The sequence below is a fragment of the Pithys albifrons genome, chromosome 25, assembly GCF_047495875.1.
Source record: "Pithys albifrons albifrons isolate INPA30051 chromosome 25, PitAlb_v1, whole genome shotgun sequence".
Classification (NCBI taxonomy): Eukaryota; Metazoa; Chordata; class Aves; order Passeriformes; family Thamnophilidae; genus Pithys; species Pithys albifrons.
In genome coordinates this window covers 138579-154555 of record NC_092482.1, presented here as the reverse complement: position 1 = coordinate 154555, position 15977 = coordinate 138579, and the positions used below count along the sequence as shown (strand labels likewise).

General features: G+C 41.6%; 2 protein-coding genes across 4 annotated transcripts in view; one reads left to right on the top strand and one right to left on the bottom strand.

Annotated features, from left to right (window-relative positions):
* Positions 1-2602: 2602 nt before the first annotated feature.
* Positions 2603-11838, bottom strand: DUSP3 (dual specificity phosphatase 3). 3 transcript variants are annotated; one of them, XM_071577596.1, is made up of 4 exons: positions 11666-11745; positions 9552-9722; positions 7990-8216; positions 2603-4266 (listed from the first exon to the last, which is right to left on the bottom strand). In XM_071577596.1, the coding sequence occupies exons 2-4, from the start codon at positions 9635-9637 to the stop codon at positions 4061-4063; spliced, it is 519 nt and encodes a 172-aa protein (XP_071433697.1). In that variant the 5' UTR covers positions 9638-9722; positions 11666-11745; the 3' UTR covers positions 2603-4060. The 3 variants fall into 3 exon arrangements, with proteins under 3 accessions (XP_071433697.1, XP_071433696.1, XP_071433695.1); XM_071577595.1 differs by having other exon boundaries at positions 11637-11726; XM_071577594.1 differs by lacking the exon at positions 9552-9722 and having other exon boundaries at positions 11637-11838.
* A 5-nt stretch (positions 11839-11843) lies between these two features.
* Positions 11844-15977, top strand: part of LOC139682921 (ras-related protein Rab-18-B-like) — a 6366-nt gene continuing 2232 nt past the window's right edge. Inside the window, exons 1-5 of the mRNA XM_071577593.1 lie at positions 11844-12030; positions 12104-12159; positions 12323-12384; positions 14127-14199; positions 15151-15269. Coding sequence (XP_071433694.1) covers positions 11966-12030; positions 12104-12159; positions 12323-12384; positions 14127-14199; positions 15151-15269 — 375 coding nt within the window. The 5' untranslated portion in view covers positions 11844-11965. The remainder of the gene's footprint in view (positions 12031-12103; positions 12160-12322; positions 12385-14126; positions 14200-15150; positions 15270-15977) is intronic.

The window sequence follows — 15977 nt, the reverse complement described above, 5'->3', positions numbered from 1 at the left end:
TATTGTTCAGGGATTCAGTGATTACTGTCTAGGGAAGAATACCAAGCCTACAGCTCCATCTGGTGAGTTAGCTAGCCAGCAACATTGGCATACTGGAATTAAAATTAGAAAAACTCAACCAACACTTCATTATTTCCAGGATTTATTTGCAGAAGAAATTAATAGGACTCTTAATTCTCACCAGCAAATCCTTAGATGACACCTCTCAGGCTTGTTTAACTCATTGGTGAAGCCCAGAAAGAAATTTCAGAAGAAACCTCTCTGCTAAACTAAGTAAGATTCCATTAGATATTCTTTCTGTGCTAAAAACACTATAGTAAAATAGTAGAACTAATTCTAAGGATAAAAGAAGGAGAAAAGTCCTCTGTCTAGTTCTAGCATCAGAGATTTAATTAGTTCTGGACAACAGAAGACAACTCAATGAAACTATCTAAATGATGAAAATAAATATTGCTAATATCCTTTCTGCTGTTGTTCTTTGCTGAGGAGGATGAAGATATATTGACACAAATTTGTTTTTCAACTACAAGAGCATGCAATGTTCTTATACATAGTGATTTTCATCTCCAAGAGCTTTTATGATCATTCATTAATTCTTGCATCACCCACATCACCAAGCATAACCATGTTGTAGGAGAACAGGGTCCAATTCTAATACAGGCTGGCTTAGCACCCAAAAATGGAATGAGAATACAACATATTGTGCCTGCTAGTCCTGTATTTGGATGCTATTAATTCTAAGTTTGAAATAACTTCATGAAATGTTCACTCTTTAGCAGTGACATGCTGCAGCATTCTCTCACAAAGTGGTTTCTGGCAGTCTCTGTGGTGCAGTCTCAAATGTTAGGTACAACACTTGTTCACACTGTAGTCTCACTGCAGGACTAAAGCATGAAGAGAGAACTAGAAATTGTTATTTTTGCTTTCAATCTTAAATTTTAATTACAGACTTGTGTTTTGTGCTTATTCATCAGTTGGGAAAGATTCAGTTCAGTGTGAGTAGGTGAATTTATGTATTTCACTACTTTATCCATCTGGACTTTCATCATTGTTCCTTGCTGTACAATATGAGTAGCTTCTTGCCTCCCCCTCTCTAACTTCACGAACTCTTAAGTACAAAAACCCCCAAGCTATTGCTTTTTTTTTCATTGTGCTGGATTTGACACGGTAGATATCTTTGTTCTACAACAGATGTGTATTTTATAGACACCATCCCTTCTCTATTGTACTATCTACCCAAAACTTACCACACTGCTATTCAGGATAAACATATTAATGTGAATCCTGACCACACTATTTTAGCTATAACCAAGAGGTTTCAATTCCAAAAATACAGTGCTGCTGTTTGTAACAAGCAGTTGTTCCCCAATTAACATGCTTGTAAGGAACAGCTCACAGCAAAGGGGAGGTGCACAGCAATTTCAGAAGAATAGAGTTATATTTTTTCCAACACTTTCTCAATTTCATCTTACATGGAAAGAAAGCTCTCATTCTCATACTTTATACAATCTTTTCTTTTACAATCAGAAAAATAAATTTAGAAGTATACAGCATGTCATTGTGAACTAGAGACATATAAGCTCTTCTTGGCCAGCTAAAACAGGCAGAGGAATTTGCAATGACTCCACTTGGAAAGCAAGACTAAAAGAGGAAGGGTATGATCCATTAATGGGAGCAGTGATCTGACATTCTAATTATTTTTGGCCTACTCTCAAAGCAGAGATAGAACTGGTTTAATTTCTGAGTTGCCTATCAGTAACTTAAAATATGATACATCATCACCTTTTAAAAGCAATTTATAACGTGGTCTTATCCTTCTTCACCCTCATATCACAAAACAGTTGTTAAATCAGTTTTATTATGCTGAGACAAATGCACCAGAGTACCACTGAAGTTACTGCTAAAGTGAGCAGTGCCCTGTGAAGTAGAATATCCTGAATGTAAGAATATATTCCCCTATGTCTTGATACTGACAAGTACAAAAACGTCACTGTAAGGAAACAGACTCAATAAACCATTCCTGTTCTGATCTGACAACTACTATCTTCTTACAGTCTATGCAAGAGCAACAAAGCTCTACTGCCTAATGGTTACTCAGCTCTTTAATGGACAGGAATTTTGACTTATCAAGTAACAGGCAAAGACAAAGTGCATGCACAGTGCAGGTAGGTATGAAGAATACATGGCATGAGAAAAAAAAATCTATGCTTATAGTAAAAATTTTAAAAGGATAATTTCTAAATAAAGACTGCAGTATGAAAAAGATGGTATTGTAGAAAAGATAAGGCAAATATTCCTATTTCCCAAGCTACCCAACATGAAATTAGTAACTAGGAATTTTGAAGAAGCAATTAATTTAATCCTGATATAAGGGGAGAAAGCAAACAGGTATGTTTAACCACTGGAATTGAATACTGCTCATTATTACTGAACCATCCTTAGTCAAAGCAAGTGCGGAATATTGATCAGCTGTAGAGAGGTGAGAGGAAACAATACAAAGTGTTCCTCACTTGTCACTTTAAGGGACACAAAAGAAAAAAGGCTACTTGATTTGGCTACTTGATCCTGTGCAAGGCAACAGAATAAGACTGGTCTTCAAGCAGAACAATCACCTCTGGAGTTTAATTTCAATAAAGCTACCTAGCTTTATACAGACCTTTCCCCTGCCACTCCTGCCTCCCCAAACCACACTGCCCCAACAACTAGAAATAAAACAATGTATGTCCTTTGTGATTTTTGATTACTGAACTGAGTAAAACTAGCTCTGGGATTACATGCGGTACTAATACAACAGTGTTTCTGTTTAAAGTCAAGAGTTTTTGGTCTAGAACTACTTAAAGCACAGGTAAAAAGGGAATACAGTCACACTGGTTTCTGTTAGTTTAACCAACAATTCCAAGTTTGCATTAATACAGTGCAGTAACTCACAGGTACATACTGACACATTAAGTCGGGCATATTGTAAACAAAGCTCCCTCTCTCAACACTGCAATGACTCAGTTTATCTGTATGTCAAACAGAATCAAGACATCATTTTTTTAATAGAAAGTAAGTATTTCCTACACAATGTTGTACATTACAGTGCTCATTTCTGTTCAATGGTACCATGCAAGCAACCCAAGAAGTCAAGAGTGCACGTCTGCAAACTGCTTTGTAAGCACACCTGTGCTGCCCTACTGGAAGTATGTGTGCTCATTCCATTCTGTGTTAATCAACAGTGATATTAGAGAAGGGATAAAGACACTGTAGTTCTGCACAAGCTTTGAAAGCCATTACATTCTGATACTTAGGACTTTATCATACATCCAAGCACTTCTAAATACAAACATTATTTCTTCCTTGCTCAAGTCTTTTCCTCAGCATTTGCTTTTCACATTTTTTTTCTAGTATGACTTCAAAACAAAAAGAAAAGAGCATTTCATGTCAATCACAACAGCAAGAGGTAAAACTATTCTTGGAAATACAGTGTGCATCAAGAACGGGCTCTAAATGGCTTTACTATCACAATTTATTGTGTATTGCAGAAATCCACACTAAACACAGCATACAATTCATTTCACAAGTGAGTGCATCTGTGCATTTGCAGATACGCTTCTCCCTTTCTTGAATCTGCTACATTCAAACTTTAGGCATCTGTGTGCACAAAAAAGAAGCTTTAGAAATTACACTGCTTTTATTAAGAGTGAGTGAAGAGATGTGTGTTGGGGCTCTCAGAAACTGGCGCTCTGGTGAGATATAAGACAAAGCTAAAATGAATCACATTCAGTGTCAATGCAATATGTCACATATGCTATGGAGTCTGCAGGGGCACTGAAATACATGTGAAGGCAGCTGTTATCACCGGAGAGTTATCCCTCTAAAAACACCTCTTTATTGCAACAGCTCCAAACAGTGACACAGTTTTGTGTCATCTTGAAAGACAGTCCTAGAGTTCAAGCAAGATCCTTTCACTGCACGGGTGGGAATTCTGTCTCTCTTCAGCTCAGTGTTGGAGTTTGGGTCTCTAAAGCACCTAAGACATCCTCTAAAGAAACTTAAAAAAGTACTACAGTGCTGTGTTCTAGGGCTTCAGTTTGCCCTCCTTCACTAGTTGCTCATTGAGCTGGCAGAGCTGTCTTAGAAAGCCGTCATTGGGGCCAATCTCCCGTTTCTGCCGGACAGTGCACAGTGCAGACTTGACATCCATGTTCTGGCGAAGCATGAGGTAGGCGATGACCAGCGTAGGAGAACGGCTGTAACCCTCCCGGCAGTGCACAAACACTTGTCCTGCGGGCAGACAGGTTGTATTCTGAGTTACACTGGAATATATGCTTGAAAAGCAACATGAAATAGCCTGAATACAAAGTGAAATAATCTTTTTAGTCCTTTTGCAGCTTCCTTTTAAAGAGCTGTGAATTTCAAATACTACAGAAGACATGTAGAACTTGAAAAAAAAGGTGCTAACACTCTATTAGTAGCTACATAGTCTGTGATCAAGGATAATGTAGAAGAAAAAAAAAGGTTGTATATCAAACAACCACACTAAAATATATCTGCTACTGTAATACAAGAGTCAAACTGTGTCTATTTACTGCACTTTCCCAATATTTAGTGGTTTAGAATAAGCCTTGCCCCTAAAGTTGACCAGTACCAAAGAACACAAAAACCTGAAGTTTGAAATACACCAAAGACAGAGAAATACGCTGTTTGCCACATACTGCATCTTCTCAAAGATATCGAGCCTTTTTGCTGCATTGCTGCCAATTCCTATGCTAAATCTGTGCTGAATCATACCTGGCTGTTTCTCTGGCTATTTATGAAGCCACATTAACACTTAAGCAGATGATGCTGCCGACTGCAGCAAGAGCCAGAAACACCTAATCATGCTGTTAGTCAGCACTAATAAAATATTTCCAGCTAACTGAATAGGAAACTCATTCCACAAATTAGTTCAGTTGTACTGAGTTTGCATGGCAAAGTTTTGGTGGTGATGGGGGCTACAAGGGTGGCTTCCATGAGAAGATGCCAGAAGCTTCCCCTATGTCCAACAGAGCCAGTGCCAGCTGGATCCAAGATGGATCTGCCAAAGCTGAACAAAACAGTGATGGTGGTAGTGCCTCCAGGATAACATACTTGAGAAGGGGGAAAAAATCCTGCTGCACAACAGCAACTGAGTGCCAGGGGTGAGAATATGTGAAAAAAACTCTGCAGACACCCAGGTAAGTGGAGAAGGAAGGTATTCCAGGTACCGTAGAGAAGATTCCCCTGCAGCCTGTGGGGAAGACCACAGTGAGGCAGCTGTTCGCCTGCAGCCCACGGAGGGCCACAGTAGAGCAGACACACACCTGCAGTCTATGGGGGACCCCATACTGGAGTCAGAGCAGGGGGATACACCCAAAGGACGCCAGGACCCTACGGGAAGCCTGCACTGGAGCAGGTCCTGGAAGAACCTCTGGCTCAAGGGATAGAGGAATCCACACTGTAACAGGTTTTGAGGCGGGGCCTGTGAATCTCTGCAGGGCCTGTGCTAAAGCAATCTGTGCCTGGAGGACTGTGCCCCATGGAAAACAGGACCCACACTGGAGCAGTTAATGAAGGAACTGCAGCCTCTGGGAAGGATACATGTTGGAGAAGTGGTGCAGGACTGTCTCCTGTGGCTGTGATGCCACTCTGCAGCAGGGAAGAGAATGAAGAGGAAGGAGCGGTGAAGATGTGTGATGAACTGACTGCAACCCCCATTCCCCTTTTCCTTATGCTGCTTGGGGTGAGGACGTTGAGAAAATAGGGAATGAAGTTGAATATGGGAAGAAGAGAGTGGTAGGGGAAAGGTTTGTTAAGGTTTGGTTTTATTACTCATAATCCTACTCTGATTTGATTAGTAAAAAGTGAAATTAACTTCCCCAAGTTGAGTCTGCTTTGCCTATGATGGTAACTGTTGGGTCACTTCCTTGTCCTTACCTTGACCCAGAAGCCTTTTGTTGTGTTTTTCACCCCCTGTCCAGCTGAGGAGGGGAACTGACAGAGCAGCTTGCTGGGCACCTGGTATCCAGCCAAGGTTAACCCATCACACAGCTAAATCCTATAGCCAGGTATCCAACGATAATAAAGCAGGCCACTTCTCCCTTTGAGAAATCTAACTTGATTTTATTGCTTCCCAGCTGCTTCCTCTCTGACCTGCTTTTCCAGACACAAAAGTTTTCCCCTTCCCAAATGCAGTGGGATATGTGGCCCCGAGCTACTCTCCAGAGTATTGTTTTTTGAGACAAAGGAACAGCTGAACCACACAGCATAACCACAGCTTGCTTTGAATCACATCAACAGAAAGTCTGTTTACAGCATTTACCTTGAACAGCAAAGGCTTTTCAGCTCAAGGCAATTCTCTACTCAGTAGCAAGTTAACAGAGCTAAAACAATTAACAATCAACATTTCTTGAGAGCCTGTAATCATAAATTAATGATACCATGCAAAATTTAATGCTAACAGCAAAATTTAGAGATTCTTGATCATATACATGGAAGAGAATTGACTTCTCCCCTGCAAGCAGTCATAAGCAAAAGGTTTCTAGCCTTTCTCTGTGAAAGGCAGTGACTTAAGGGCTGCCTTACAGACCTTTAGCATACCAGACCCACCTTCCAGAACTTCATGGACTACAATATTAAAATGAAATTGAAGGAAAATACAATTATATCCCTCTGCTCTTCACCATCCTTACTCTATACTTCAATGTCAAACAGAACTACAATTTGCAGTAGCCAGTAAATCTTAAAACTGGCTTGAGCATAACCCAGCTACAAAGTTCCTCTTTGTTTACCATTTAAAAAAAACAGCGGCAGGCATGGCAGACGACTGCCAAGTCTGAAAGAATCAGCAAATAGAACTGATGCTGCAAATTTAGATTGACTTCACAACTACTTAGATCAAACTGGGCAGGGACAGTCACAGCTCAGCTGGCACTGTTAAACTCTTCTCTCCTCCTGCAGCCTGTTTCGGTGAGTCACGACACAAACTGTGAGAGTCGGAATTCAATTTTCAGAATTTTTCCTACTCCACCAAACCAGATGTAGAATTTATTTCCATCTGTAAAAATCTGTATCACAGCTCTAGTACCCCCCGTCCATTTCAAAGAAAGAACTTCTAGAATTGTGGAAGTAGTTGCTTCTCCTTTTTCACACTCAACCCTGAGATTAGCTCAGTTGGTTAAATTAAAACTTGGCTGTAATAATTCCAAGGTCATGGGTTCAATCCCCTGTATGGGCCATTGACTTAAGAGTTGGACTCGATGATCCTTGTGGGTCCCTTCCAAGTCAGAATAGTCTGTGAAAATATCTGTGAAATCACGAAGCAAGTGTAGAAGTAACCGGTATGTTGAAATAGTCAGACACTAACAAACACCATTTGTCCCACTGCACTATGTCCTAGGATTTCTGCACTAAGGGAACACACTGTTGAAAAATGTGGCAATCAACAGCATTGCAAATATAACCTTCCATTTTCCTGCAATCATATAAAAAGTGCAAGGTGATGGTCTCTATCCTTACTGTATATTTGGAAAAAAAACATGTAACAGATTACATAAATACTCTTCAGCAATACATTACTTGTACCACTTCTGCCTTTGAATTTAAATTTCTAGTGTCCTAAACTAACTTTTAGACCCTGAAACTACTTTTAAAAATTATTTTTAATGTGATTTAACACCTCTAAGGAAAAACAAAAACATATCTTCCCAGAAAGGCACATTTTAAGATGCAACAGCTGTCTCCCTTTTCAAATTCACCCCTACAGAGACAGACCTCCATTTGCCATATACTGGAGACCTACAGATATAAACAGAAGACTAAACTGTCTTATTCTGTATTCTTGTGTCTTTGATCCAGGGCCTCAATCTGAATTCTTGACTTGGATGTTCTCCAGATAATCTGAGCAAAAAACCATTTTAAACAGTAAATTTCTATGAAACATATGCAGTGCACAGAAAACATGGTAGAAAGAATTTCAGTTTGCCTTACCATCCTTCTGGGAAAGTGCTTTCTCAATAAAATCAGCTGCCTCTTCAAAATAGCGACTGAGGTTAAATTCTTGAGTGTCGTTGGCTTTAATGCCATGGTATCTGATGCCTGTGCCTTCATAGAACTCTGCATTGGTGTTCACATGCATGAATGACTTCCCCTCTGCCGCATTCAGAACGTGGGTTATCCCCAGACGCTGCAGCCTCATAATGTTCTTGGCTATGAACCTGTATGACAAAAAGTGTCAAGAAAACGATTAGAACTTGGTGAATCATCTCAGTATTTATGATGTTCTCAGAAGGTATTTATAACCTAACCCTTTGATTTTTCTGTTGATAATTGACAACTATATTGTGCCCAGAAGTGAATTAGTTACAGATTATAAATTCACAAAAATATTTAGAGCCACGGTCATGACTTGTGCATGAGAGAACACCACCTTCATGGCTGACAACTGAGGAGAGAGAGCACACATAAAACTTAACTACTAGATCCTACTGTGGCATAAAATTACTATCTTCTGAACATAAAATTCTGACCAAAGTGAGAATACTGGAGATAATAACACAAAGCCCAGAATATTAACTTCTAAGATTTACCATTATCCATATAAAATAATTTGAAACCCAGTTATAAGAAAAAAACCCCCCACAAATGTTTTATCACAGTAGGCAGACTCCTAGTAAAATCTAAGCCCACCTGTCACCATTAGCAGATCGGTTTCTGCACACTTTGAGAAAAGAGGTAGCCTAGAAAGACATAAATACCTTTATTCTTTTTAAAAGCAGCTTTCAGCATGTGCCTACTGGAAGTGGAAACAGAAATATTTTAGAAAATCTACTTAAAAGTCAAATCGCAAAATGCAAAGACAAGGAGTCTTAATACTGAGCTGAACTGCAGATAAAGCCTTTTTAAGGTATTATTTTGGACAAATTTCTATAAGAAGGCAACATGCCTAAGGCTTTTGCCTGGATACATAAGTATTCTAAAATTTTAAAATAAATACCCAAATTAGTTGGTTTACAGCTACATGAATCTCAAGGTGCACTAACTCACAATTTTCACGTAATTCAAGGCTATGAACATCTTGAGCTTTCCTTTCCTCCTGATGACTGTTCACTCTCTAAATTTTAGTGTAAGCAAATGAATCCTGATGCCTGAGCAAAGCTTCTACATTTTACACTGTCTGTGCCAGGCAACTATGACAATAAGCCAAATATTTGTAAGACTTCAACAAACATTGACAGATTTTCCATCTGGCAGGACATCATCTGTGCCAGGGTACAAGGATCAGTGTCTGAGGGATTCTGGTTGCAATAGAAAAATCCTACAGTGCAAGGCCAAACCAAAAAGTGTTAATTCAGATGTGAGTTCCTATGCTAAGCAGGGTGAGTACAGGGTTTAATTAATATATAGATCAGCATATTTCAAACAGTGGTCAGGATCAATAGGAACTCCAACCCTGGAATCACATAGGACGCTGGCAACACACACTTGCTCCCCTGGAGGCAAACTCATTCCCAGTGAATGATTTTTGCAGATTTTATAGATTATTTTCTTACACAGCTAGAAGTGAAAAAGACAGTATTTGTATGCCATTTGGTTCTCCCTTTCCAAACAGTCCTTGGATCTCTCTCATTCTTAACATTTCATTCCAGCTGCATCATGTTCAATGTTGAAATACTAGCTTCTCCAAAGAGCAGAGAGATGCTAACATCAGCTTCATCTGTTTCCTGAAAAAAAATCATAGAATCTTGTCCATTCTCAATATGGAAGATTTAGAGTTCCTTGTCCCTTGAGTAACACTACTAAGAAGTGTTTCTTTTGACTGGAGATTAATTATTTTACCAGCCACAAAACACAGGTCTTGGAGAACCATTCATCAGCAATTAAGGATATGAGGCTATAAACCACTGCTAGATGGGATTATAAGCAAATAAACCAAGTCTTTAATGGCAAAAAATGTCAGCACATTAACATATTTTATTTTCCACTCGATGTTCATGAAAAATTGTTTCCTCACCAACACTTCCCTTACAGTCACTAAATTTAATATTAATTTTGGGAGAAGGCTTTCCATACTCCTTACAACAGATCTGTACTTCTAGCTCATTAAGAACAAAGAATGGGTTACCCACACACACTAAAGCAGACAGAAAAATGAAGATTGAGCATTCATAGCTGGAACACTTTTACCAAATAAAGTTCTGGAACCATGGCTTGAATCACTATATGTTTCTAGCAGTCTGGGAAAAAAATCACAGATTCCCTCAGCCAGCAGTTCAGAAACCTAAGCCTGCTGGCTTTCAGGCAAAACACTGGTTTGGACAAGATGAGGTCGCTCTTGGATAAAAACCCTCCCGACCCTCCCATGTCTTGACTCATCTCCTCTGTCCCTCACTTTGGTGTCCTCTGCATCGCTCCTTCAAAAATGAATTCTGTCCAACTGTTCTGGTCAGTGATTAAGATGTTACACTGAAACACATCTTCACTAACATAGAAACACAAAATAATGGGTACTTGCAGTGCATCCCAAATTGTTATTTTGTTATTGTTTGAAAAATATATAATTGTGCTGCCTATACAACAATTCTTATTTTAGTTATACTACATTTTTACCCTTGCCTTTGCAAATCTTGCCTAATCTTCTTGAGAAGTTTGAACTACATATGGTCATATGCAAACCCATAATTATAAAAATATTTTGTAAGTTTATCTCTGTGTTATCATTAATTTTGACTTTCATGCATTGTATGGAAGATTGAGAAAGCCAAGAAAGAAGCACTGTTGCTGAACCCTGGACACTTTTCACCTTTTTTAAAGTCTTTCATCATAGCCAGACCTGCAACACTGTGGCTCCCACCATGTGCATATACTTAAGCAGATGAGTTTTCTTAGGGCTTAAAAGGCAGAAACCAAGCACAGACAGGGGTGGCAACTCCTAGTAAAGTCTTGCTTCCTTTATGTCACCTTACACACGGTTAAACCATGCTCTAATATCCATCCTACTACTTTGCTATCCTTCATGTTCCTGATTATTCCCCTCGTTTCACACGTGGTTGTTACACCAGTGCTGCGATTGGGCTTCCACAGACGATATTGGACATACACCTCCCGGCGCGTTGTCTCTCCTCCCCTTCTGTGTGGATGACCACAACTTATTAGCAAAAGTTGGAATTAACAGGAGGAAAAAAAAGCCCAGATCTCTCACCGCCGAGCAGGTGTGTTTCATTGTTAAGCTGCCTAATTAGTTTTAACCTTGTTCCAACTCTTATTTTAGCTTAGATTTGGGAATTCAACAGGGTACTGAACATTTTCGCGGATTACATTTATGGTCTGCCCTAACGTTTTCTGTGTCAGGCATGAGCAGGAACCTCAGACAGCGGGCTTAGAGCCACAGGAGGACAGATGGCGGCTGCACCGCCCGGGCCAGGCCGCGGAAGGCCCGCAGGGCCCACAGAGATACAGCAGATTCCACCCCGCTGCCTGAAACTGCCTCCGGCTCAAACAGCCCTTCAGGAACTGCTCGGTGAACACCCCGCACGGCCCGGCCCGGCCCCGGCCCGCCCGCCACGGGCCCCCGCGCCCCGAGGCGGCCTCGCCCCTGCCGAGCCACCCCCGCCTGGGCCCCGGCCTGGCGCACTCACGCATTCCCCACGTGGATGCGCGGCACCACCTCGTTGCTATGCGCGCTGGGGAGGCTGTAGCAGCCGCTGCCGTTTGCCAGGAGGTCGTTCAGCTCCTCCACCGAGATCTGGTAATCGGCCATGGCCGAGCCCCTGCCGCCAGCCACAGGCCCCTCGGCGCAGCAGCTCCAGCCCGGCCCACTCCCACCCGGCCCGGCCCCGCCACCGCCTCTTGGGCGGGGCCGCGTCAGGCGGTGCTGCCGGGGCCGGACCGGCTCGAACGCAGCGCGCTCCCCTCAGGGGTGCGGCGGCGTGTCCCGCGTTCCGACCCGGTCCGTGCACCGCGGGGAATGGACCCTGCGGGCCTCACGCTGAAGCTGCTGCTGGTCGGAGACAGCGCCGTGGGCAAGTCCAGGTGCTGCTGCGGTTCGGGCGGGGGGTCCGCGCGCGGCCCCGCTCTGAGCTCGCCGTCTCTTTGCCCCCCACAGCCTTCTGCGGAGGTTGACGGACGGCGCGTTTGAGCCGGGCCTGAAACCCACCATCGGTGAGTGCGGAACGCGCCCACCCGCGAGCTGGAGGCATTTTTGTTGGGGCTCCGTTGGCGAGAGGAAGCGCTGGAGAGCCGGGATGGTGTGAACAAGGAGGGCGGCTGCGAAGGCGGGTATTCGACAGTTCCAGCTGACGAGCCTTCCCTCGTTATGTCTTAGGTGTTGATTTTAAAGTGAAGAAAATGGTGGTGGACGGCCATGCAGTACAGCTTGCCATATGGGTAGGTCCTGTTCCAGACAGATAGGGATAGGTTTGTTCTGGACAGATGTGCAAACTCCCAGGCTTATTTTTGTTGGGTTTTTTCCCTCTTTCTTCCCCTTCTTCCTCCTTCTCTCCCCTTGCTAAAATCTTTTGCATGTTGAGATTGTATACTTGTGATGCAATGCACATAGAATGAGTGTCTGTTGTGATCGTACACCAGAAGTTGCAGACATTGTCCTTTCAAAACAATTCTAAAGGTTTCATTGGTCAAGGCTTGGGACTTTCTTCAGTTCTAGTAGAGACGTTGGCTGCTCCTTGCAGTTACACAAATGCATTTCCCAAAGGCTCTGTGAAGTGTTAAACTCTTGAAGGTGTTCTATGCCTGTATGACCCAGAAGCACTCCCAGGACAGACAGCACGTAAGTTGAGTAAAATGCAGAAAAGTGATGTTATGTGTGATGAGTTGCATGATTTCCTGTAGAGGCTGTGCAGCAACTGGGTGTGTATGCCACACCTGAAACAGTTCAGATGCTTTATTTTGGTTAAAATCGTGCAAAAAACCCCCACAAAACAACTTAGTCTTGAACTATTTAAAGGTTGGAGTGGGTTTACCAGGAGACCTCAGCCTTTGTCCTTAACTTCCCAATGTATTTCCAGCATCTGCAGACTGTGAAATCAGATTGCAGCTGTGTGATCAGGATTACACAGGGGTGTGTGTCCTTGCTTGAGAAATGAAAAGCAGGGCCAGAACTTGCTCAAGTTTATTGCTGGCAAAGGCACTTTTGCAGCATTCTGTAACACCATCGGGAGAAACTGCTGATGGCAGGGGAACACGCAACAACACACCAGTCCAGCTGTGCAGTGTTAATTAAAAACTTCAATGCATAAACAGTGCATTGAAGTCAGAAAGAGGCTTCCGCTTGAGTGTCATGTGTGTGTAGATGCCTAAGAGTACAGTCTCTTTAGTAGCAATGATTCGAATTAAGTAAATATATTGTCAGTTTTCTTCTTTTAAAGCAATGAACAAATATATGGCAACATAGGTGTTAGTCTATGAACTGTAAGCTGTACCTAAAAGTAAATTATTTTTTTAAAAAAAATCATAGCTGTGTGATTTTTTTTCCCTCCTTATTGTTTTTTCTGAAGGTTTTTTGAGTTTCATATTGCACTTACTGGCTCACTTATTCTCACTTATTTGAGATAATTAAGTATGACATAGTGCAGTAATAATTGAATGAAATCACTGATTTTAAATTTCTTACCTGCTTAGATCCATAGAAGTTCTGAAGTAGTTCATTCTAATCAGATTCTTCTTCCCTGCATGTGGGGAGGAGCAAAGGGGGATGTTTGGAACCACTATGTCTCCTTTCCTGCAGTGTCTCTCACAGGAAAATCAGTTACCTGTCACCTCATTCAGCTCAGCTGTTTTTTAATTAAGCAAGCCTAGCTGTGTGGCTGCTTGCCTTTTATATATTTCTCTGGAGACCCTTTGACTTTCTTACCATCTCACTCGTGTTACAGATGTCTGCTTATTGCTTTAACCTTCAGTCAGATCTTTTCCATGCTTTTCTACCCCTCCTTAACCGTTTCCTGTTGCTTCTGCTAATGCTTTCCAACTGCCTTCTCTTGTCTTACAGATTCATATATCCTTACCAGAGAGTAAAATTTTAAATTTGCTCATCTTGTGTAGTTTAAAATACCTTTTTTGTTCTAAATATATTTGATACTGTGTGTTTGTTTTTCCCGCCCGTTCTTCTGCAGGACACGGCAGGACAGGAACGCTTTAGAACTCTGACTCCCAGTTATTACCGAGGAGCTCAAGGGGTTGTTTTAGGTATGAGGTATATGGAAGAAAAACACGATTACAAAAATTGTGGTCTTTGTTACTCCTACATGTGCATGTCCTTACAAAAGGACTGAGAGAATGAGAGGAAGGATTATGTGTCTTACATTACTGCTCAGTAGCTGAAACTCTGAGTATGCAAAACCACTGGCAGGAAATAGCGCTGCTTCAAGATATTTTAAATGAAAAAGAGAGAGATGTAACACTGTAAGCTGTTGAGTGAATGAATTATTAACTTTGGAGTTTTTACTTTAGGGATTTTCTTATAATAAGGTAAATTGGGGTTTGCGTCGTGTTCTTTTCCCCCTTGATGTTTTTACCTTTTTCCTCCCCAGAAACTATTGATGTGATTATTCTAAGACTCGAGGTTTGTACACAGATAACTAATGGCCAGGCCCTTTCTGTGTGACAACACCAATTAGGAACAAAGGGATTCTTGATTTCAGGGTTTATGAAGGCTGAACATCTTGCTGTACAAAATATTCTCTGACTATGATGCAGCTTTTTAAACCTTAGTGATTTACGTGAATGCAGTTATGAAGTTACAGGTGCCCCAAAATAGCTTTTTACTCAGTCCACCTTTTTAGTAGCAGTGCATGCTTGTAGTTATACATAGATGAGGTGACAAAAATACCTCTTTTAAAATAATCTCTGTGGCCCAATTCAGAGGTACCAAAAGGGACAAGATTTCAACTGGTAAGTCCAGTGTTCGCTCACAGAGATTCTTGTGTTCTGTAATCCTTACTGACTTTTGGTGAACACAGCCAGTGCAGTGTGTTCCAGCTCTGGGAAGAGAGTATGGTTGATGTCTCTTTCTGTAATTCTCTGATACTGTTTATTTTTCCAGGCAGTAGTTAGGTAGTGTGGATTAAGTTCTGCCATAGTGAAGTAAACATTGTTCAAGACTCTATAGCTGTTAAGCTGTTTTTCCTCTGTTATCAGTGTATGATGTTACAAGAAAAGACACCTTTGCAGGACTGGAAAGCTGGCTGAATGAGCTGGGATTGTATACCTCCAAAAGCAACACGGTGAAGATGTTGGTTGGCAATAAAACCGATAAGGTCAGTTTAGGAATGCACCCTTTTACACCCTTCCCCAGTTTGCTTACTCGAGTGTAAATGTGAGGTAAGTGCTCTATGTGGCACATCTTGTGTTGTGTGAGGTAATATGCTCTAATTGAGTCAGGCAGGCTCCACTTGGGCATCATTTTAGAAGCAGATATTACTAAAGATTTTAATGGAAACTCTCCTGGAGAGATGCAATTGATGATATTCCCTTAAGATGGTTTGAGGGTCTGCCTGCAAACTACAGTCTTACAAGTTCACTGCAGCACAACTGCTGCTTTCCGTTTGACCAGACTGTGTTTTGACAGTGGGTGGGGAAAAGGGGAATTCAGCTATTCAGATAGCTATAGAGTGTGCATCTACATGGCTGTGAGGTGCACTGGTTGCTATTTGTTTATGGGGTGTTTTGACATATTTAGATGCCTATTGCATAGTGACATGCTTCACCATTGCTTTAGTATAAGAGGTTTTCAGTGTGGCCATCCTGAACTAGGTTCTCTTCTGCCCCCTTCCAAATCTGCTCAGTTGATATGCCTTTTTGGATATTTGCCTACTGAAATCCCCTTTCTGGCACATATCTTGCTCCTAGTTGATTCAGAACATAGCAACATGTTCATTTCCTAGTGAAATGGTGTGATTCTTGGAGCTGTCCTGTGCAGGGCTAGGAGTTGGACTTTGGTGATTCTACAAAACCTCACTTCTGCA

Excerpts from the sequence above, each read along its gene's own strand:
- DUSP3 (XM_071577594.1), bottom strand. The coding sequence starts at position 11,758 with ATGGCCGATTACCAGATCTCGGTGGAGGAGCTGAACGACCTCCTGGCA. Across the intron at positions 8,217-11,636 it reads CGCATCCACGTGGGGAATGC|GTTCATAGCCAAGAACATTA; the intron begins GTGAGTGCGCCA and ends TTTGTCATACAG. Across the intron at positions 4,267-7,989 it reads AGCACTTTCCCAGAAGGATG|GACAAGTGTTTGTGCACTGC; the intron begins GTAAGGCAAACT and ends GTCTGCCCGCAG.